This window comes from Gadus morhua, chromosome 4, assembly GCF_902167405.1.
Source record: "Gadus morhua chromosome 4, gadMor3.0, whole genome shotgun sequence".
NCBI lineage: Eukaryota > Metazoa > Chordata > Actinopteri > Gadiformes > Gadidae > Gadus > Gadus morhua.
In genome coordinates this window covers 9,550,653-9,573,152 of record NC_044051.1, presented here as the reverse complement: position 1 = coordinate 9,573,152, position 22,500 = coordinate 9,550,653, and the positions used below count along the sequence as shown (strand labels likewise).

The following is a 22,500-nucleotide window of genomic DNA, read 5'->3' as shown; positions in this document are numbered from 1 at the left end:
GACAATCTTCTTGAACAAAGCTGCCATCATTCTGTTTTCTGACATTCGTATGGGTTTTTCTTTTCTTTCTTTTTTTCTGCTGTCTTTTCCTTTTTTTGGCTACTGGGCAGAGGAGTGGAAAGAAAAAAAGTATGCGAGAAAAGAAGCCTCTCCAAATTGAATCCGCAGGCTACGAGGGAGCATACTGACACTGAGGTTGAGGTCTGGCTGTCGGAGACACACAGTACGCCTGCCATGTTGAAGTCCCCGCTTTGTTTTGGTTTTGTTTTTCGTCGTTTCCATTTTTTTCTAAGAACATCTGTTTCATTCACTATCTTGCTCCAAAGTGATTTTAGGCGGATTTGCATACCAAGCTTTCCAATAACAGAAAGAGCCACTTCATTTTACGCGAGCACTAATACAACCAAACGACTGTTGGCACGAGACAGGGAACAAACCGTTTTTTAAAAAGGAATCTCTGTGGTTAAAAAACGATTTCCTTAACCTCGTCCAATTTTAATAACCTTCTTCAAGGTTATTGAGAATTGTGCTGATACACGGCCCTGTTCCTATTCATATCGGAGCTGATCTTTCAACGGGGTGAATTATAATATTTATTCATGATAAATATTTTTTCTGAAAATATTTTTTCTTTTGACAGAAGTGCTCGTACAAACTCACCCGTCTCTCTCTGCCTCTTTCTTCTCAAGGTCCTGAATGACATCCAGCAGGACCTTGATGGTGTTCTGGCTGGTCTCTAACACCCCCTCCAGACTCTGGAGCTGGGTCTGCAAGGCCCGGATGTCATGCAGGGGTCCGTTAGGCCCCAGGAGCTTCTCCGCCACCCTGGACGGGTCCAGTTTGCACCTGGCTCCGGACACCAGCCCCCCCAGAATCTCTTGGACCTGCCTTAAAGTCTCGGCCTGGGTAGCAGTTAGGGGTCCTGCTGTCGGCTGACCCCCGGAGACGGAGCCAGAGTCCTGCTGGCTCGGAGGGAGGGCTTGCTGGCTACTGGAGGCGATGGACCTCGTGTTGGCTCCTGAGCAGAGCATCTTGTGTAACGCCCCCAGCTGAGCTTGGGCTGAGCTGAGACAGCTGGGCCTAGAACAGGCCTTGGCAGGCAAAGTGTAGGACTGCTTCCCTTCTTTAATTACAGAAACTGGAGGGGTTGCAGCTCTGTGCCTCAGAGAGCTGGCTCTCCTACACAGACTTTGGGGTGACTTTGTTTCTGTCAAATCTTGCCTGTTCTCCTTCTCGCTTTCTTTTTCGTTGCAGCTCGTCCCGGGTGTGTTGGGTCTGGTTCCAGAGCCTGGAGTGGTGCTGTCCTCTTTGCGTGGGGTGTAGGGTGGAGGTGGGGGTGGGGGTGGCGGCGGGAGTCGAACAGCCTTCTTGTCCTGAGATGGGGGCGTGTACGGCGGTGCGGCCCGAAAAGTGGAAGAATATAAGGGAGCGGCCTTGCTTGGAGTGGCACAGGACTGCACGCTATGGAGGGTGGATGCGTACGTCTGAATGAGTAAGGGTGGAGATGTGCATGACTTAAGCTTTGGAACCGGGGAAGAATAAGGGTGTGCAGCAGAGATGGTTTGGCCACCTTGACATGGGATTTTACAGTGGGATACTGTCTGTATCACAGTGGCATAAGGGGGCAACGTGGAGCTCGAGTGGAGGCCAGTGAGCCCGGTCGGGTGTGTGGTGGTGTAGTAGGATATTGAAGTGCACGACAAAGAAGTTTGGGTGACAAACGTACAAGGGGATGCATGTGGTTGTGGTGTGTTGTTTGATGGTTGATTAGGTAGAGGTGTAGCTGGGACTTCTGCATTTGGGACAGTAGGGGAAGCAATGATGGGTCCATTCGGAATGATAGGAGGGGCTGCGCCTGGGGTAATGGTGGAGCAAGAGATGGATGCGGATGGCCTAATGGTCGAGAAAGTAGCCTTAGCAATCTCCTCAAGACATGTTATAGGGGAAGGACTGAAGCTGACAGCTGCTGCCTTGGCAGGATCTAGCGGCGACACCACAGTATAATAAGGGACAGATTTTGGGTCTAGAATAAGGGCCGTAGTGGGGCAAGGCATGCCAGGGGGTGGAGCTGAGGGAGTGGGGCCCGGAGTGGAGCACACCGGCCTGGCTGATGGAGGGAAAGGGGAGAGGGCGCAAGATTGGGGCGTCAGTGTGGTTGCGATTGTAGACGGAGGGGTAGGAAGATAAGGCACAGTATTGATTTTGGTGCTGTGAGGCTCATGACACTGCACTGGGGGTAGAGAAGTACTGGGCATAGACAAGTTCTCAGGTTGAATGACTGCTGAGCTTGGATTCATTGTTACATCTAGCGACGAGACAAGTTTGTTAATTGGGGCCTTTTTGCTGCAGGGTTGACTAGTTGAAGGATAAGGGAAGGGTGTCTCAGTTTGTTCTGGGGTGTTGCATTGTTTGTGGTTTGATGGCAACGGATGATGGTTTTCTACTTGACTTTTTGCTGTGTAGGTTGTTTGATCTAAAGGTAGAGATGGGCATGAACTCTTTGATAGACTTTGGGTGGTGCATGGTTTTTCATTATGAAATGATTGGACTACACTCTTTGTTGGACTTTGGGTGGTGCATTGTTTTTCATTAAGAAATGATGGGACTACACTCTTTATCGGACCTTGGGTGGTGCATTGATTTTCATTAAGAAATGATGGGACTACACTCTTTGTTGGACTTTGGGTGGTGCATTGATTTTCATTAAGAAATGATGGGACTACACTCTTTGTTGGACTTTGGGAGGTGAAGGGTTTTTCATTAAGAAATGATGGGACTATACTCTTAATTGGACTTTGGGTGGGGCAGGGTTTTACATCTAGAAACGATGGGACTACACTCTTTATTGGACTTTGGGTGGGGCAGGGTTTTACATCTAGAAACGATGGGACTACACTCATTGTTGGACTTTGGGTGGGGCAGGGTTTTACATCTAGAAACGATGGGACTACACTCTTTGTTGGACTTTGGGTGGGACAGGGTTTTACATCTAGAAACGATGGGACTACACTCTTTGTTGGACTTTGGGTGGGGCAGGGTTTCACATCTAGAAACGATGGGACTACACTCTTTGTTGGACTTTGAGTGGGACTGTGTTTTTGATTGAGGGATGGAAATTGACATGGGCTATCAGTTTGGACCTGAGTGGTACAATATGTAGGATTTCGAACTGGGCATTGACCTGATTTTTTGTTTGGGATTTGGGTGGTACAGGGTTTTCCATCAGGGATTGATGATGAGAATACACTCTTTGTTGTGTATGCTGCGTTATGTTTTTGTTCTGGAGCTGGAGATGGACAAGGGCTGTCAGTTTGGACTTGGGTGTTACAGTGTTTAGGTTCTCGCGTTGGACATGGGCATGACCTTTTCACTGGACTTTGGATGGTGCCGTCTTTCTGTTCTGGAGGTAGAGATGGACATGAACCTTTTGTTGGACTTTGGGTGGAGCTGTGTTTTTCTACAGGAAATGGATATGAGCATAAAATCGTTTTTTTTACTGGACTTTGGGCGGAGCGTTGTTTTTCTACAGCAAATGGAGATGGGCATACAATCGGTCTCTTTGTTGGACTTTGGGCAATGCAGTGTTTTTGCTCTGGAGGTGGAGGAGAATGACAAGGGCTCCTAGTCTGGACCTCAGTGGTGCAGACTTGAGCTTTTGTGGGTGACCGTAAAGGAGTGGGACTGTCAGTTTGTGTCGGGGTGGTGCAGAAGGACACCTCTTTCCCTGGGTCACTTATGGCCCTGTTTAGCCGCTTCCTCCTCCGAACCAGAGACGGGGTAGTGCTCCCTGGGCGCCTGGAGCCCTCTCGACAGGTCACAGATGAGCAATAGCAGGGTTCCGCGTGGCGGAGGGTTTGCGGAGGGCAACCATGTCTAGAGTTTCTCAACAAAGCAACAGATGCTTCACCGTCTGACCTCTGGGTCTTGACCTCCCGCACGGCCACTGTCTGCTGCTGCGTCTCAGGAGAAACAAAGTCCTTCCTGGATCGTGCGGCCGATCCACGGTTGTTGCCCAGATACTCATCCTGGGAGTCCTGCTCGTCATCCCCATCCACACCCACCGAATCCCTCAGGCTGTAGCTGTGTGTGCGGTTCGAGGAGTGCGACTGGGGCTTCTTTAGGCATGGGGAAGTCTGTATGGCTGTGCTGGTGCTCGTGGTGGACTTTCGCGTCATTGGCAAAGTTAAAGAATTGGCCTGAGGTGGGATCCAGCAGCGACGCGTGGGTCCTGGAGTTAATGGGTGAGGTGGGGCCCTCGCTAAGAAGGCAGCCACTACTTCTATGGTATCTGCCATATCCCCTCGCACTGCCCCCACAACCGAGGTCCTCCCGGGCAGAGCCGCACAACCCGGCCCATCCCGGTCCGCCCACCCCCGATGGACCCTGCTACTGCTGCTCTGCTTGCGGTTGGGATGAGGGCTGCCATAATCTGTGAGCCCCCTTTGTTGGCTTTTGAAGTCCGCCGTAACCCCCCTCTGCTGGCTCTTGGTCTCCGCCGTACAGCCCCTCGACTGGCTCTTGGACTCCGTCGTACATCCCCTCGACTGGCTCTTGGACTCCGTCGTACAGCCCCTCGACTGGCTCTTGGACTCGGCCGTGCCACCATTGCCACTGCTGCTGCTGCTGCCATCCTCCAGGTCCTTGAAGCGGACCTGGTGGGTGCGATTGCGGCGTCTCTTCAACCGGCTCTCGATGTCCGGGGAGTCTCGGTTTAGCAGCACAGAGCGCACAGTCATAGTGCCGGGCAGCTTGTCCAAGGCCAAGGTGCTCTTGCTGTTTGCGTGGCCTGTGATCAATTGGTTCGGCTCTTTGCTCACCATGTCTTCTGTTTGTCACTATCCCCCGACATCCACAGGCCCCGGTAAGCACTTTGATATGATAAGTCTTTCTGTGTTACTGTGTAGTAAATGAGATACGCTCCCTGCTTTATTGGATATTTATTACGACCACAAGAGACATTGAGATGTCATTTGGCGAAATCCCCGTTCCATCACACAATAGATGGGGGGTGCGGTGACTATTCGTGTGATTGCGTTCAGTAGTCTTATTTCACGTTGATAGCGTCGATTGGTAGCCTTGTTGTACACAGTTTGGAATAATCACAGCTTTAGAGTATATTGTATTTATAAGTATTGCAAATAAAGCATAACAGGTATGGAACTCGGTGAAGGATGCTTAACCGAGGAAAAAGTAAAAAAAGCTTGTCTCCTTCCGAATAAGTAGAACACTCAAGCAGAAAGCTTTGGTCACAACATTCAATCGACAACGTAGATAAAAATCTAAGAAGACGAATAAGAAGAAGAACAAGAAGAAGAATCTAAGAAATGTCTTGCACCCGCCCTTGCGTGTGAGCCTGGTTAACTGCACACTTCAGTTCTTTTGTGCGCTCGTTCCGTATAGTGTCCAAAGAAATGAAGTCTTGATAGGGCTGATGATGGAACCAGCAACCGGGCAGAGCTGGGATGAATGCAGGCCGTCCATCCATCCCAACTCCATTAACAACGGACCTCGCTCTCTCTCGACTTGTCCCTCTCCCCCTCTCTCGAATCCCCGCCAACACTCCCTCTGCTCCTCAGGAGATCAGAGGGTATGAAACCGGCCAATGTGCTTCCCAATCTCGCTCTATCGCCGTCCGCATTTTTTTTTCATCACTCTTCTTTTGCTTCAGCGGATGTCCTCCATTGGAGTTTGGTTTTGATTCTCTCGCTCTCTCTTTCTCTCTCCCTTTCTCCTCCAGGACTTGGCTAAGAGACGCATCCTTTCATGGCAAGGGATGATCGAGGTGTCCTGTAAATAGAGGAGAGAGACAGAATGTTAGAGTGGCAGAAAGGAGTGAGGGACTTTAGTGAGTTTCTATTTATGTTATCGCATTTCCAATGATAGATAATGTATGCCGAATCGCCCTCATGAAAACATAGGAATATAATAAGGTAATTGAGCAGTTCAATAAAAATAAGTTAGAGACCAGAAGGACGAAGGAAGAAAAAAATATAGAAGTCAAGAATTTTGTAATTGACCTGATTAAATGGCTAAATTATGAGGTACTTATTTAGCAAAAACCTAATCCAAAATACTCCCAAGGAAGAACACCATTTAATGTTTCTCTTTGCGTAAAATGTTGTGGGTGTTAGCTTTGTTGATATCTCTTCATGTAAAAATACATGCATAAGAGTAAAGTACTAACAAAATAATAGAAATTATAAAAATATATACAAACAAGAGTAGTAATGAGTCCTACAGTAGAATCTTGTTGCAATCAAATACTAATATTCAAGCATTTATTATTCTGCTTGCACTTCCCTCGTAACTTCCTGTTGAACAGTTTGTGACCTTCTCATTGGTCCTTGATGATGTGCCCTTGTGACACGCTTCCTGATTCATGAGGCCAGTGTGTGACAGGCCGTCCGCCACGCTGTGCTTCGCAGTGTGTTCTCGTCACTGTGATTCTGCAGTCGGACCCTGATGGTTCGCAGCCACCGCTCTCGCTCTCTCATATTCTGCCTTCCTCTCTCTACCTTGGAGCACTCTCTCTCTCTGCCCCTCTCCTTAGCTCTCTGTCTCTCTCTTTAACTCTAGCATTCTGTCCCTATCTCTACCTTGCATGCTCTCTCTACCTCTCTCTCTCTCTCTCTTTAACTCTAGCATTCTGTCCCTCTCTCTACCTTGCATGCTCTCTCTACCTCTCTCTCTCTCTCTCTTTAACTCTAGCATTCTGTCTCCATCTCTCTACCTTGGAGCTCTCTCTACCTCTCTCTCTAGCATTCTGTCTCTATCTCTCTACCTTGCATGCTCTCTCTATCGCTTTTTCTCTCAGTAACTCTCACCTCTCTCTCTCTCTCTCGGGTTCTCCCTCTCTACCTTTCTGAGTCTCCTCAAGTCTACCTCTTTAGTGTTCATTTTTATCGTTGTCTAATTGCATGTGTTTCCACGTCTGTGTACATGTGTTCTGTAGCAGGGTGGATGTAATGTGAATAAAGATAAAATAAACAAATCTATCTACCCACTCTCGCGCACATCTATCTCTCTCACCACTCTTACACACACACACACACAGACACACACACCTCTACCCACTCTCTCAATCACACACACACACACACACACACACACACACACACACACAAGAATGCACTTACACTCTCTGTCCACCCCCTACCTCTCTTTCTCTTACACACACACACAAACGCAAACTCAAGAACGCACTGACACACTCCTCCCTTCACCCCTACCTCACCTTCTCTTACATGCACACACACACAAAGCTGTAGTGCTGTGTGTTGTTTGCCTTTAAACAATCTATGGATCTCCATGGCCTTGTTATCTACCGCTCATGGCTTCTGACAGACAGACCTCATCTGCGCGCTCTCTCTCTCTCTCTCTCTCTCTCTCTCTCTCTCTCTCTCTCTCTCTCTCTCTCTCTCTCTCTCTCTCTCTCTCTCTCTCTCTCTCTCTCTCTCTCTCTCTCTCTCTCTCTCTCTCTCTCTCTCTCTCTCTCGTCTTTAGTGGTTAGGTTCGAGAGGAAAGGGGGGGGTAATTAGAAACTCCTCCACAGCTCCCAGGTTATTTAGGGAGATCGCGAGAGAGCGGGAGAGAGAGAGACAGGGGGGGGGGGCAGGAGAGAGATACCCGAGGGGCTGCCACTTTTTATTTATGTCTGTTTTTTCCCTCTCTCTCCCTCTCCATCCCTCTTCCTCTGTTTCTCTCTCTCTCTCGGCAATAGGCGAAGCAATTAATTTTAGAAGCATTTTTTTTGTCCTATTTGTTGAAGTTCTCTTTACATCTCGACAGCAATCAATAAATCAAATGCTGTGACCAAAAACAATAAAGAATAAAACTGGTTACTGAGGCTGTCCCAGCCCTGCAATAAGCCCATTTAATCATCTCATTCGGGCCGGATGAAATTATCGCATTACCTGTCTGCCTAGCTACCTACCTGGCTGCACTCTGGCCTTTGGCTCTTTGCACATGACCCGAGTCTTCCACCAGGCTAGGCACACCGATTGCTAACGCTAGCGAGCTAGTCATGTGTTCTGGTGGAGTGGCTTTGGACGGAGGCCCGAAGGCCGGGATGGGATTTTTTCGGTTGGATACTTTCGAAATCTAGCTTACCCTGGCTGGTTTCTCCAAATTGCCTGCCCTTGCTTTAATTATGATTAAAGTCACAGTCCAAAGTGCCTTTGGCTTCGGGTTACGCGTGTGTGTGTGTGTGTGTGTGTGTGTGTGTGTGTGTGTGTGTGTGTGTGTGTGTGTGTGTGTGTGTGTGTGTGCAGGGGGACGTGTGGGGGTCTGGGGGGAACGGCCGTTGGTGGTAGGGGGATCTGGACCGACCAACGTGCTCAAGGTGCATTATTGGATTCGGGAAACAAACCACGGTATTCCTGCTCCTTCTACTCTGGTGTCGGTGCTGCGGTGGCTTCTAGATGAGCTGCTTAACTATGAGTCAGTGGGAGGAGTGAAGACCGACTCAGGATCTGTTAATAGTACACAATCACACGTCCGCCAGGACGGAGAGCAGCACTCTGATCCCGTGCGGTAGGGGGATAGATTGGGGTGTGCTTTAGGCCCGGTGGACCCCTCTTTGAACACCCTCCTCCCCCCTTCGTCTCCATTTAGCCGCGCTGCCGGAAATGTTGACACGAAACACCCACAACATGTGCACGCACACGACCTAATCCTCTTTCTGCCTCTGTCCTCCCGCTAATACCCCTGTTTCTATCCACTCGTCACTCAGCCGTGCAGAAGACCACTTTACTTTCAACATTCATCCTGACAGACCCCCGCACACACACACACACACACACACACACCTGCATGCATGCGCACACACACACACACACACCTGACCTCCGGCCCTCTCTTTGGAGGACCATCACCCTCACTCATCTCCTCTCCTCTTTCATCCCAATCCCTCAGGTCCGTCGTTCCCGCCTCTCCTCCTCTCCTCCTCCTCTTCCTCCTCTTCTTCTTCCCCCCTATTAAACCCGCCTCCCCTACTCGTCTCCCCTCTCACCATGATAAATTCCCCCCTGGCTCCCTAGTCTAGAAACTAGGCCCTCGGCTAAAAGAAAAAAGAGAACTATATATATATATATATATATATATATAATATATATATATATATATAAAAGTGCACTGACAGGTTAATGAATTCAGACCCTCTTTAATGCCTGCGTGCTCCCGGTAGCTCATGTGACATTTCCGTGTGGAGCTTTATTGGTGGAGCTGGAGATAAATGGCCGGCCGGCTGAGGAAGGTGCGCTGCCGAATAATGTCAGAAAGGGTCATAACTCTCCTTTGGTTATTATTTAAGATTTACTAGCTCCAGCTGTTAGCTTCTTTTCCGCGTCACCCCGCTGGATTATGTGTCGGCACGCAACGCCCTGCGCGTGTTTCTTATCCAGTTGGGTGTGCGTGTGCGCGTCCGGGCGACGAAAGCCAGCGCCGATCTCTTGTTCCCGTCCGTCCAATCACAGCCAGCGCCTTAATGATCAATGCAAATTCCCCCCCCCCCCCCCCCCCCCCCTCCGACCCCAGTCCTCCCACTCCCCTCCCCAAACAGGAAAGAGCTAGATCCCAGCGATTGATGTGACTGTGTCATACCATGTGAGACGTCACAGTGTGTTCCTCCTGACTCCCTGGGACAGGACTGTGTTCTGCTCTGCGGGCCAGGTCTATGTTCTGCTCCGGGACAGGGCTATGTTCTGCTCCGGGACGGGACTGTGTTCTGCTCCGCGGGACAGGTCTATGTTCCGCTGCGAGACAGGACTACGTTGTGGGGGACTATGTTCTGCTTTGGGACAGGGGAATGCCCTGTTCCTTGACAGGACTTTGTTGTGGGGGACTATGTTCTGCTTATGGACAAGGCTATGTTGTGGAGGGCTATGTTCTGCTTCGGTCCAGTCACTTGGCCGAACGGGGGCGGGGGGGGGGCGACAGAGGAGCCGGCCTGTGTTATAACGCCGCTGCTTTCGGTTTATATTTATAGATAGACGGCTGGAGGAGCGGGAGGAGATGGGGATAGGAAAGAGGTAGGAGGGATGACGGAGGAGGAGGAGGGGGGGGTGGAGCAGACGAGCAGAGGACGTGTTGCGAGCGGGCGGGGGCTGGGGGCCTGGAGTGAAGCCCCCCTGGCAGCAGGAGGAAATGTCACGGCGAGGGTTCAGCCGAGTGGTAAATCAGGTGCATCAGCGTGTCAGGTGTTTAAGGGGGAAGCGGACGGGAACGGGAGATGAAAAAAACGAAAAAAAGACGGATGATCCGTTATTGGCTAATGAAAGAATAGGAGAGGGGGGGGGGGGCGGCTGAGATAGGTGGAGGCGGGAGGGGGCGGGGGGGGTTGGGGGGTGGTTGATACGATCAGGTCACAGTGCAAATGGGCCGTGTTTCCGACGTTGTTCTGCCCTGTCCTCTTTGTGTTCCGTGCGGTGGTTCTCATTTTTTTCCCCTCTCTCCGCCCGCTATCTCGCCAGCCCCTGGCTCAAGTGGCGATGCGTCTGGCTGAGAGCGGCGCGTTCTGCAAGGTGAGCGTTCTGCGCCGCGGCGCAACGCAGCAGCAGCAGCAGTGTCCCGGAGTAGATTAACGCCATAAAAGGGCTATTTACAGGGAGTCTGCTTTATGCTTTATTATATTTAGCTAAATGAATGCACTGAACCTTTTTCACACGCAAAGCGACACCACCTCCCCCTCCTCCACCCCCCCCCCCCCCCCCCTCTGAGAAGGAGAAGAAAAAAATGCACGGGTCAGCCAACAATCTTTTGGAAAGAAAACAAATAAGGAAAAAAAAAAAAAACACATGCCGCATTTACCTGAGCGGGGGGGGGGATACACACACTTTGCTCATGTGTGTGCATTTTTCTAAACCGTGCGTTAGCACCGTTATCAGATGCAGGGGTGCAAACACACGGATGGCGAGAAAATGGGGGGAAATACAGCGGAGTCAGCCGTCAAGTAAACATCCTTCGCAGCACCTTTGGTTCACTGGATGTAACACATTATCCGTGGTAGGCTGCGACGGCAAGCCTGAGAATAGCTCAAGGCGTTAGTTCTGCCACCCAAAACTACTCACAGTTTTCTTTCCTTTTTTCCCCCCCCCCCGTTCAAGACTCGACAGAACCCCGAAGACGAATGGGTCATGGCACACGTCTCCACCACACCCCCGCCCCTCCCTGGTGTCGGCGGGTTGTTTGTATGAGCTGATGGCGACAACACTGTTTTATGAGTAATACAACGGGGAGTCAACGGTAATTCGGTTGTCATTCCGGGCTCTGAGTTTTCCCTATAAAATAATAAATTATTAACGTTCTTCATTGAAACGGGATTGAAAGGCACTATGCTGGGGAGACTGTATTATTTGGTGTTATTTATCCCGAACCCTTAACCCTTTACTTGAAAAAAGTGCATTTTGTCGAGGACCTACTTTGAATTTGCCTCCGTTTCACTGCGGCGGATTTATGTTGCACTTGCCACGATTGTTACATTTTCCACTGAAAATCGTTTTATGTAAAAAGGTTAAGTGTGATGGAAGAGGAGAGGAAACCATTAGGAGCGCCTAAACTGCATGCCGAAAAGTACTTGTACTCCTAAAATAAAGGAAGGTAAAGGGGTCCTTTTGTATCCCGTCGCTGCCTTACAGAGCCGGCCCGAGGGCTTCTATAAGAACACGCGTTCAGCGTTTCACTTTCAAAGCACAAATTGAAGCGTAGCCAGTAACCGCAACCACTGGGCTATTCATTTAAATGAGCACCCTGTAAAATATCTACATGAAGGTGGAGTCCAGGAAATTAAATTGCAATTTTATTGGGTGGAAATTCACCACAGATCTATTTGTTAATCAAATAAAAACTATAAAAAGCTCTAAACCCCTCCCCCCTCCCCCAACACACTTCAGCCAGCAACAGCTAAAGTCGTAACAAGTCAAGGCTAAAACGGATAGCTGTGTTCTCCTCAGCCAACGTAAGATGCTAACCTGTTTGTCTGTGTGTGTGTGTGTGTTTGTTTATAGCCCTCTGCTGGCATCCAGTTTGGCTTGCTGACGACAGTGAGACATCACAACCAGCCCTCCTCCCCACACACCCAAACCATGGGGGATATTTCTTCAAAGCCACACTTACAACACAAAGCACAAAGAAATCATTTTTTGTAGTTATAAAAAATAAAAGAAAAAAAGATCCCATTGGTCCCCAAGATATTTTTACCTTGTTTCAGATTCTTGGGAAGCTGTAGTCGTGATTCGTCAGGTTCATGTCAGAAATCATTTGGTACTGAATGTAATATTCTAATGTAAATCCCCCTCGTCATGTCATCCATGTGTTCAGACATGCGATAGAAATCCATAAAAACATTGTTCCTGCTTCTCGTTTTGTTCCTTTAGTCCTGGTCCTTAGCTCGTTTCATATTTCATCCCCTGTTCCTGTTCATTCAAGCTTTCTGATTCGCTAATCAAGTATTCAAGCACTGCCCTCGTACTGTTAAATCATGTGCTTGCTTCCAACCATCTTCATCTAAAATCAAGCATCAAAACAAAGGTTCTCACTTTTTACTCTAAATTATATATTTGAATGCAACCTTCTTAATCAAAAATCAAATATTTGAATCCTACCCTCTTACTGTTAAATTAAGTGTCACCCACACACCCACTCCAAGACACACCCACAAACACCATCACACACACACACACACACACACACACACACACACACACACACACACACACACACACACACACACACACACACACACACACACACACACACACACACACACACACAACCACACACACACACACACACACACACACACACACACAACCACACACACACACACACACACACACACACACACACACACACACACACACACACACAGCCTGGCTCCCAGTGGAGTGGAAAGGAGGGGGGGGTCTGGCTGTTGTTAGTACTGCATGGGTCCGTCAGGGAAAAACCTCACATCAAACTGTGTGCGTGCGTTTGTGTGTTCGTGTGTGCGTGCGTGCGCGTGTCTGTGTGTGCCTGTGTGTGTATGTGTGTGCGTTTGTGTGTGCGTGCGTGTCTGTGTTTATGTGTGTGTGTGTGTGAGTTTGTGTGCATGCTGCTGCTACTGCTGCAGAGGGTCTTAAAACCCCTCCATCTGCCAGCACGGGACCCCTGGCCAGAACATAGGGGCTGGGCCAAACAGTGGACGACTTGTGTTCACAAAGTCCATCAGAGGAGGACACTGTAGGCGTGAGAAGGAGACACTTCGTTAGCCGCGGGGTAATAGATGTACGGTGATAAAAGCAGATGACTTTGTGTTCAGAGGGAGAGAGCCAAGGCAGCAGGGTTACAATGCATGCTGAAGAGGCCGCATAGCAAAGTAGTACGTTTTGGGGACAAAGTGTTTTCAATACCTGTGAGTGTGCCTGCAGTCGTGCGCCAGTTGGGCCTCCTGTTTGTTTGTTTTGGTGTATTGCAGGACCGTAACTAGTAATCCCTCTAGCTGAAATAAAACACAGGTAGCTGGTTGTAGTCTGTATGGAGAACTCTTCCTAATTTGCCGTTTAGCCTTATTTGAGATGCAATGAATATGTTTGCATTTCGCTAATCACACACCTGGACAAAGTTGCAAGCTTGTGATGTCAAACACACACACACAAGCACGCACGCACACACACACAAGCACGCACGCACGCACACACAAACGAGCAGGCGCTGCACTCTCACACACGCACACAAACACACACAAATGCACGTGCGTGTAAACGGAAGCCTGACTTTCTCGCTGCACCATCTGCGAGACCACCGCACAGTGACAGCTTCGTGTAAGCCCCCCAAAGCTCCACAAAGCCCCCTCAAACTCAGCAAACACACTCCCACACCTGCTGCAACACAGGACCTCAACGTCCTGGCATGCAGTACCCATCTCTCTTGCACTCACACACAGGGACACACTCACACACACACACACACACACAGTATACAATAAATAGAATACATCAACACTATTCAGGCATGCACGCGTGTGTGCGTGCGTGTGTGTGCGCTCACATGCGCACGCATGCATACATCACTCTTGTGACGGTCCACATTAAAAGAGGACAGCTGATGACTTTAGGAGCCGCGCATCAGGGTGAACCGAATTCTGCTGAATGCCCAGAAAACTAGGAAAACAAACAAACCGCGGCGCGCTGCACATGCGACGCAGCCAGTTTCTTTCATTTGAGTTGCCCTCGCCGACAAAACTGTGCGCTAAAGGAGAGCCACGGTGAAGAGAGAGAGAGAGAGCGAGCAGAGGCTGCGCTGCTTATCTTCCGATAGGACGGCCAAGTGAGTCATACGTACCTCGTCTGTTTCTTGAATCCTCGCCGTCTCTCCTCTTCTTAACACTGGAGTGCAGTTTCCACCTCCTCCTCTACCTCGTCCTCCTCGTCCTCCTCCCTCCTCCTTCCTCCTGGCTTCTGCTTATTCCTTCACATGCTTTCCCCGCCGTCCCTCTGTCCGGCCGCCCGTCTGTCCGTCCATTCCTCGGTCCGGCGTGCTCTCCGTCTTATCCCTGCGGTAACCACCTCGCAGTCACGGCCGCTCGGTGAGATTCACTACATGGCTCCGTCTCTGTGTCGCGTCCATCTGCTCTCTCTCTCTCTCTCTCTCTCTCTCTCTCTCTCTCTCTCTCTCTCTCTCTCTCTCTCTCTCTCTCTCTCTCTCTCTCTCTCTCTCTCTCTCTCTCTCTCTCTCTCTCTCTCTCTCTCTCTCTCTCTCTCTCACACACTCTCCTCCCCTCCTCTTCTGTGTGTGAGTGTGTGTGATTTTTTCTCTCTCCCTCTTCCCCTTCAATGGTGCATCTACGTCTTATACATCGCCGCCACTGCACGGATTTCCTGTCCAAGGAGAGGACCCTCTTTATCTCCCACCCCCCCCCCCCCCCCCCCCCACCCTGTGGGCTTGGAGCTCCGCTGTAGCAAAAGCAAGGCAGAACGCGCACTCTTTCTCTCTCCCCCCTCTCCATGTGTGTGTGTGTGTGTGTGTGTGTGTGTGTGTGTGTGTGTGTGTGTGTGTGTGTCTGTGTCTGTGTGTCTGTGTGTCTGTGTGTGTGTGTGTGTGTGTGTGTGTGTGCGCGCGAGAGTAGGGGAGAGAATGTTTGTGTGCTGTGACTACGAGAGAATCGGATGGGGGTGAGGGGGAGTGGGGGGGAGGAGGTTGGGGTGGTGGATGGATGGAGGGAGGGGGTAGGGAGGGTGAGCGAGTGAGTGAGCGTAAGCAAACAGCCAGTTATCCTCTCTCCCTTTTTTTCCCCCTCTCCTGCTCTCCTCTGCCCTCGCGCCCTCCCTCTCCACCTCTCCCTCTTTCTTTATCTCTTCCTCCGACCGCACTCTCTCTCTCTCTCTCTCTCTCTGTGATGCCGTGCAAGTTCTCTATCATTGGAAGAAGGATGGGGGGGGGGGGGGAGTAAGCGATGATGAGGGAGAGAGGGTTGGAGGCAAGGGAGGTGGAGCTAGTGACTAATTAAAAAGCAGAGTATGTACAGCTGCAGACAGGGGGAGAGAGAGAGAGAGAGAGAGAGAGAGAGAGAGAGAGAGAGAGAGAGAGAGAGAGAGAGAGAGAGAGAGAGAGAGAGAGAGAGAGAGAGAGAGAGAGAGAGAGAGAGAGAGAGAGAGAGAGACAGAGAGACAGAGAGAGAGAGAAAGACAGAGATAGAGACAGAGACAGAGAGGTGTTTGAAGATAAGAGGAGGGCAGAGGGAGCAGCAGGTAAGGGTGTTGCCGTAGTGCGAGTATGAAATGTGAGGTGACAACAGGACAAGGTCACCAAGAGCCAGCTGGACAAAGGTGTATATAAATATATAGAGAGAAGAGAGAGACGGGGCACAGTACACACACACACACACACACACACACACACACACACACACACACACACACACACACACACACACACACACACACACACACACACACACACACACACACACACACACACACACACACACACACAATAACAGAATTGCCTCTCTGTATTCTACAGAATAACAAAGGGAAAATAGAAAAGAAGGGGTATATGGAAAGTGAGAGGGACATATAAAGGGGATATATATATATATATATATATTCAATATACAAACACACACACACACACAGATAGAGTTAGTATTCTCTCTCAGTAACAGAGAATACAAGAAGTGAGGGAGAGACGTACAGAGAGAGAGAGATATAGAGAGAGACGTACAGAGATGAGAGAGATATAGAGAGAGACGTACAGAGAGAGAGAGATATAGAGAGAGACGTACAGAGATGAGAGAGAGAGACAGAGAGACAGAGAGACAGAGAGACTGACAGAGAGAGAGAGAGAGAGAGAGACAGAGAGACAGAGAGAGAGAGAGAGAGAGACAGACAGAGAGACAGAGAGACAGAGAGAGACCGAGAAAGACAGAGAGAGAGAGAGAGAGAGAGAGAGAGAGAGAGAGAGAGAGAGAGAGAGAGAGAGAGAGAGAGAGAGAGAGAGAGAGAGAGAGAGAGAGAGAGAGAGAGAGAGAGAGAGAGAGAGAGAGAGAGAGAGAGAGAGAGAGAGAGAGAGAACACGCTCGCTGCAGGACAGAAGGATAAAGAGGAAGATGCGAAGAGACAGGTAGAGTTATTCTTACGATATCGGCCATACGACGGCGGTTTGGCGTGGCGGGCCGACCGCGACCCGCCACCATATTAGAGACAGATGCACAACCGTCCACCACGGCGGCGGCAGATACATAACACAGATAAACAGGCTCCACCGGGGCCTCTTCACTCCCCCACTCCCCCACTCCCCCGCCCTCTGCCTTCTCCCCCTCCTGTCAAATAATGAAAAAGAAGTACAAGTGCTTCATTCAAGTGGAGGATTTTGGAGAGAAAATATGAAATGAATTCATTTTTTTGGTCGCAGCCTCTAATTAGATACTTGCGTGTGTGCGTGTGTGCGTGTGTGTGTGTGTGTGCGCATGTGCGTGTGTGCGTGGGTGCCTGCGCGTGTCTGTTTTAGCACAGACGCACACTTGCAGCACACTTGCAGAAGGGCACGTGCACAACTGTCGCACGTGCACGTCCTGCCCGCCTTTGCATACAAATGAACGCAACACAATGCCGATCCAAATGCGATTGTTTTTTAATTAAATTGGGTATTGCTCGTGAATTAAGTCATGCCTATGGTGTTATGGGGCTCCTAATGCTTTCATGCGAGGGGGCTAGGAGCCACAAAACTGTTTCCATAACAATATTATTTGCTGATAAGGGGTGCTTCCCAGATTGGAGCAAAACCAATTTTGACTAGAAAGACCATAATGTAATCAGCATAACCAAACAACCCCAAACACATTCCAAATCCACATTGAATCCATTACGAATTGATGGATTCTCAGCGTACTCAGCGTATATAGCCAACAGCACTCTGAGGGATCCGAGCTCTCCGTGCTAACACTGTTCTCCAAACTAATACGAAGGCTACTCTACCAGCCAGCCAATGGGCTTCTCCCGTTTCCCGGCTGACTCTGGACCGCAACATCGCCCAGGAAACGCCCCCGGTCCACCTTCTGTTTCGACGAGGTCGTTCATCAGCGCGCTAACAATGACCCGCGCGACAAAAAGTGAATTCAAAGCAGATGTCTTTAATGTCGTTCGGATCAAGTCATCAATCATGCTCTGGTACGAGCTGGTGTTCCGAGAGGGGACGTGTCTGATAGGTGGGGCGGGTGGGGCGGTAGTGGGGGGGAGAGAGATAACGGCAGCCATTACCTGAAAAGGAATTTTATTATTTGAGTCTCCCAAAGGATGATAGATGAGAAGGATTGGATCCCTGATTTGTTGGACAAAGATAAATAAATAGAAAAAAGCACACCGCTTTGTACTTTGATCCTGGCTAGACCCAGGAGGACATTGTCAAAAATATCTTAGTCCCTTTGATGAATGAGGGAACTTTTTCCTGTGGTTTTTCTTTTTTTTCCGGGGCAGAGTAATGGCTTTCTTTGACTGTCCAGGTGTCTGGAAGAATACTAGCTTGGGAGGTCAGATAAGGCGCGGTAAAACAATGTAACAAACGGATGTAGTGGGAGGATAGACTGCGAGGGCGGGAGTAAAGACTTCATTAAGACTGCTGTATAATGCCAGAGGCTGCAAGGGGATCAAGACCTAGACCATAAGAGTAGGCAATAGACACTGTTGTCTGCTTGGCCACTTACAGTACATGACAACTTCTTAATAGGCAGTTAGAAGCAATGTGTTTCTAATGAAAAGGATAGGAAGGGGTATTAAGTTACACCTAATAAAATGCATTCTAGGACAGCCCTAAACCAAGCTACAATACCTTGGTTTTCTTGTTGATTTACTGCCAAGATAATCTTATGGGATAGGTCCGACCACCAGGGGGTGGTGTTGTACTTCAATTGTCAGGTTATTTATGCATTAATTCTACAATTTAGCACACATCTTATTTTTACATACAGTGTTGTGTAACTGTACAGAACTACAGTGTTGTGCAACTGTTTAAGGACTTTTGACTCCTTCAGTGGGTTGTAGGGATTGATTCTTGCAAGAGAAAATGTAGGTTTTGGAAGAATATAGTCTGTCTTTGTCCTTTAGGTACAAATATGTACGAAAAAATTTATTAAGAAATATTTGGATTACGGTGTCTTATAAGTGGAAGAGATGGTGGATTATTTAAAACACAGTAATATCATAGTAATATGTTGAAGTCCATAGCAGCAAACCCAAAGTCATAAAATAGTTAAAAAGCAAGTCTACCAACATCCATCTACTTTGTAGCCCTGAAACACAACATGCAATTAAACAAAACACCTAGACCTTAAAAGTCAACCACAAAGTCAAACTGTCCCTATCCAGGAGGAAAGGACGTGTGATTTGCATACATTACCCATCATCCATTGCTGCAGTAGGGTGGGCGTGCCAAGGGAGGATTTGGAGTCGGAGGTAGACGTGCACACAAGAAGGGGGCATTTAAACAGTCACAGGGAAGTAACTAACTAGAATTGCTGGCTATGAATATAACGAGACACTGACTCATTGTTCTGTGGCTACAGGAAGCGACTTTGAAGCCACTATATCAGGCTGCCTGAAATGTCTTTCTATTTGTATTTTCTAATTATTAACTCGTGATTCCAGTACTCGGACCACATAAAGAACATGCATGAGACAAGAATTTCAATTTGAAGAAAAAGCATCTTGCGCTACAGTGGAGTGCATGTGTGGCCCAGAGAGAACCGGGCCCCTACAGCCAGGTCGGGTCAACATTCTACCAGCGGAGAAGTAACAGGGAAGTCCCAGTGTGTGATTCAACGGTCGAGAGACCGAACCATTTGTTCAACACAAAAAACGTTCCATTCGTCGATGTTGTCAGCATCTGTTATTGGTACTAAAGATTGTGCCAGGGGCCAAATCCACTACCAACCAAATAAAATGTTTTTCTCCTTGTCTATCAACAAGGGGGCAATTTCTCTTATCACACACGAGCTGGCCAGACTCTTTTCACCCAGCCAGGTTAGTTCCTCTGATAGTGTCTCGGTCTCTGTGTTTTTAATTTCAGTGCCTGACTGAAATAACCCTACTTAGTAAAACCTGACTGTAGCCGTAGCCATTCAATTATTCCACAGTCTAGGTTATCTACTGGCCTACCAATTTAGAGAACAAAACAACATGTCAGCCCAACCAGTCCAGATGTAATGATGAGGGAGTGGGGTGAGTGGGTCTGACCTTGACTGGGCCAGGAGGACCGGGCCGGGAAGTGGAAGAAACTCTTCAGAACAGGCACAGGGGTGCAGGGAGGTGGAACTATAAGGTACACAGGTTCCATCATTCCTGACATCTGTCGTCTAGTCGGGTTTGGATAAAAAAAAAAGGACGAAATTAATATTAATTTCCTTATGTACACTAAAATAGTCTAGACACTGCATAGCGACCCCATCCCCCCCTCCTACTTGTTGCATGTTGTACGTCTTGGCACTTAATGTACGCACTTATTGTACGTCGTATTTAATTAGAGTACTTAGTTATTGAGCATCTTATCCTCGCTATCTAGGTGTATATGGGGAATAGGTTAACCTATCGATTGTTAGTCTACCCGGACCAATAATAGCTTACCCAATGGTCTCACCAAGACCCCTTAGCTATAACTGCCAAATCGGCGTGTCCTGCGTCCTAGATAGCGCTAGGCCTTATTCATTCAGAACAAATTTGTCTCCCATCAAAACGAGCCGTGATGGGCATTAGGCCGCCGCAGCGTTGATGGGCTAGTTGACATGCATAGAGCAAAGTCCAGCATGACAGGATATATAAAGCCTGAGTGTCACCATTAAAACCATCTGCCTTCCCATGGAGGCAAAGTAGGCTAACAGAGGGCTTGAATGTCGCTGTTCCACTGCCCAGGCCTACTTAATCTACGCAATGGAATAATCAGAAAAAGTGTTTATAGTTTGGTTGATGCTTGAAGGGCAGTGTCCAGATGGCATGTATAGGACCGATGTTTTCTATCGGTTCATCTTTTCAAGTGGATCATAATTTGGCTGCCAAATTTGGCCCTCTTCTCTTGATGAGAATTACAATGTGTTGGGCGTTCGTATGGTTTCGCATGTTGGATTTATAGGCGGTTCGGAAGCCGTGCCAGAGGAGCCAGGTGTTACCATCAGTTTGCGGGCCACACGGTTGTAGGCTGCCAAGTGCTTATCGCTGCTTATAGATTTAAGCTTCTGCCATAGGCAACGCGGGGACCGTATCATCGGGCTTTGGAGTAATGGTCATTATAAACAGTTCAAATTAATGACTTGGCTCCACTTATACATTAAGCCACATTAGTAAGTAATACTTTGGTCAAGCCATAACATTTTTGACCTGTACGAAACCCTGGAATAAATGGACAATTTAAACAACTTTAAATGGTTCACAAAGACATTAGGTATATTCGTTAAAACTAGATACCCTCACTTCTTCTTTTTCATTATAGATTTAGGTTATGAGCAGACTACCTGAAGGGGTTCATGTCATTCTTCTTCTTCTTCCACTTCTTGTCTTTTTCTGGCAGCTGGCAGGCAGTTCAATAGTCTGATACAAGTATCTGTACAAACAAACAGACACTTGTTTACTTGAGAAAGCTAATAAAGAGGAATAAGCCTAACTGACTCTGCCTAACAACAATGTGCACGTCCCAGTTGGCTGTTTCCCCATTGAAAACAGAGCATAATTTAGCACTCTGTGTCCCATTATGAACTGTTTACGTTTTAATGATGCGACGGCAGTCTTTTGTATGAACAAACAAAAGACGACTGACTCAGACATTTCGTAACGGTGTATTTGTTGTTGTGGCACTTTAAAGCCTTCGATCGTTGTGTTTGTGTTTACCTCTTCTCCATTGAACACGTGGGATGAGAGACGCGGGGGTTGGGGAGGGACGACATCTGATTACGGCGTCCGTGGACCACAACATCACAGTTGTTTAGAGGAAGACTTACGACTGTCTTTACTACTGACAGACAGACGTGTTGTGCTCGGTCAGCGCTAGCATCTCGTCAACCTCCCGTCGTTTCAACATGTCTGACGCACGTAAACCCAAGGACAAACTCTATGGTAAGGGGGAGTGGGACTAGGGTTGCTGCTGCTTCTGCTGCTTGCGGTTATATTGAAGGAGACTGAAATATAGCTACTGTTGTGGATGTTGGCCAAATGTCACAGATCAGCCGCCGTTTAAGAATTTATGCGCCTATCTGATCACTTGTCCCTCTGCTTGAAATCGTTCATATTCTAGTTATAAATTATATTTGTAAGTATATATCTTATAAAATTAAGCATTATAGATTATGAATTATATTATCATAAATTGTACGCATATATTTATGTCTCGGAAGTATGTCGGAGGAATTGTGTTGTCAATCGTGATGTAGGCCAAAACGCACATGGCACACAATGTTTATAAAAGGATGGCACAGACAGAGATGCCATTGTTGTTGTTGTTGCCACTGACACGTTAGTATCTAAAGGGATTTCATCATGACTCACCTGTTCACAGTGTAAGCCAATTAAACGTTCCGCACACAGGCTCTAGGGCAGGCCTACACACCTGCCAACACATGCCTGATGCTGGGAAATAGGTGCACTTACTCAGTGGATTACAGGTGATGGACCGACTTGTAATGAGGAACTCAAAACTACATTGAATCTGTCCTACCCAATATAGAACAGAGATCAATAGATATGGATATAGAATCAGTAAAAGCTTGAATAACTTAGCACTGCTGTTTTCATGAATGGCCAGATCGACAGTGTTGCGAGGGGAAGAGTTGGTACTGAACAGTTGATCTGCCACAGAAGAGAGCAAAGTCAGGCTTGTTATGTAATACCAGGCTGACTGGGATTTAAGTAGGGCGATGGCACTGTCCTTCTCCTGCACCAGCCTCCTTCCCTTGCCTCCTTCCCTCGCCTCCTTCCCCCTCTTCTTACCGCTCTCCTCCATACGCTGACCACTCTATCTCTGAGTCCCTGTTTACATATATTTCAGCGT

General features: G+C 48.3%; 2 protein-coding genes and 1 long non-coding RNA gene across 4 annotated transcripts in view; 1 reads left to right on the top strand and 2 right to left on the bottom strand.

The window, feature by feature from the left end:
- The window catches only part of LOC115542503 (mucin-2), a 32,993-nt gene extending 18,328 nt beyond the window's left edge, over positions 1-14,665 (bottom strand). Inside the window, exons 1-2 of the mRNA XM_030354780.1 lie at positions 14,317-14,665; positions 661-5,787 (exon numbers count right to left, since the gene is read on the bottom strand). Coding sequence (XP_030210640.1) covers positions 661-4,820 — 4,160 coding nt within the window. The 5' untranslated portion in view covers positions 4,821-5,787; positions 14,317-14,665. The remainder of the gene's footprint in view (positions 1-660; positions 5,788-14,316) is intronic.
- A 1,839-nt stretch (positions 14,666-16,504) lies between these two features.
- Positions 16,505-21,486, bottom strand: LOC115542502 (uncharacterized). 2 transcript variants are annotated; one of them, XR_003976559.1, is made up of 4 exons: positions 21,345-21,486; positions 20,972-21,060; positions 19,704-19,822; positions 16,505-18,880 (listed from the first exon to the last, which is right to left on the bottom strand). It is a non-coding gene; the product is annotated as an uncharacterized LOC115542502 (long non-coding RNA). The 2 variants fall into 2 exon arrangements; XR_003976558.1 differs by having other exon boundaries at positions 16,505-19,822.
- The window catches only part of zgc:73226 (BCL2/adenovirus E1B 19 kDa protein-interacting protein 3), a 7,429-nt gene continuing 6,329 nt past the window's right edge, over positions 21,401-22,500 (top strand). Inside the window, exon 1 of the mRNA XM_030354779.1 lies at positions 21,401-21,569. Within this exon, the coding sequence (XP_030210639.1) occupies positions 21,533-21,569 (37 nt within the window). The 5' untranslated portion in view covers positions 21,401-21,532. The remainder of the gene's footprint in view (positions 21,570-22,500) is intronic.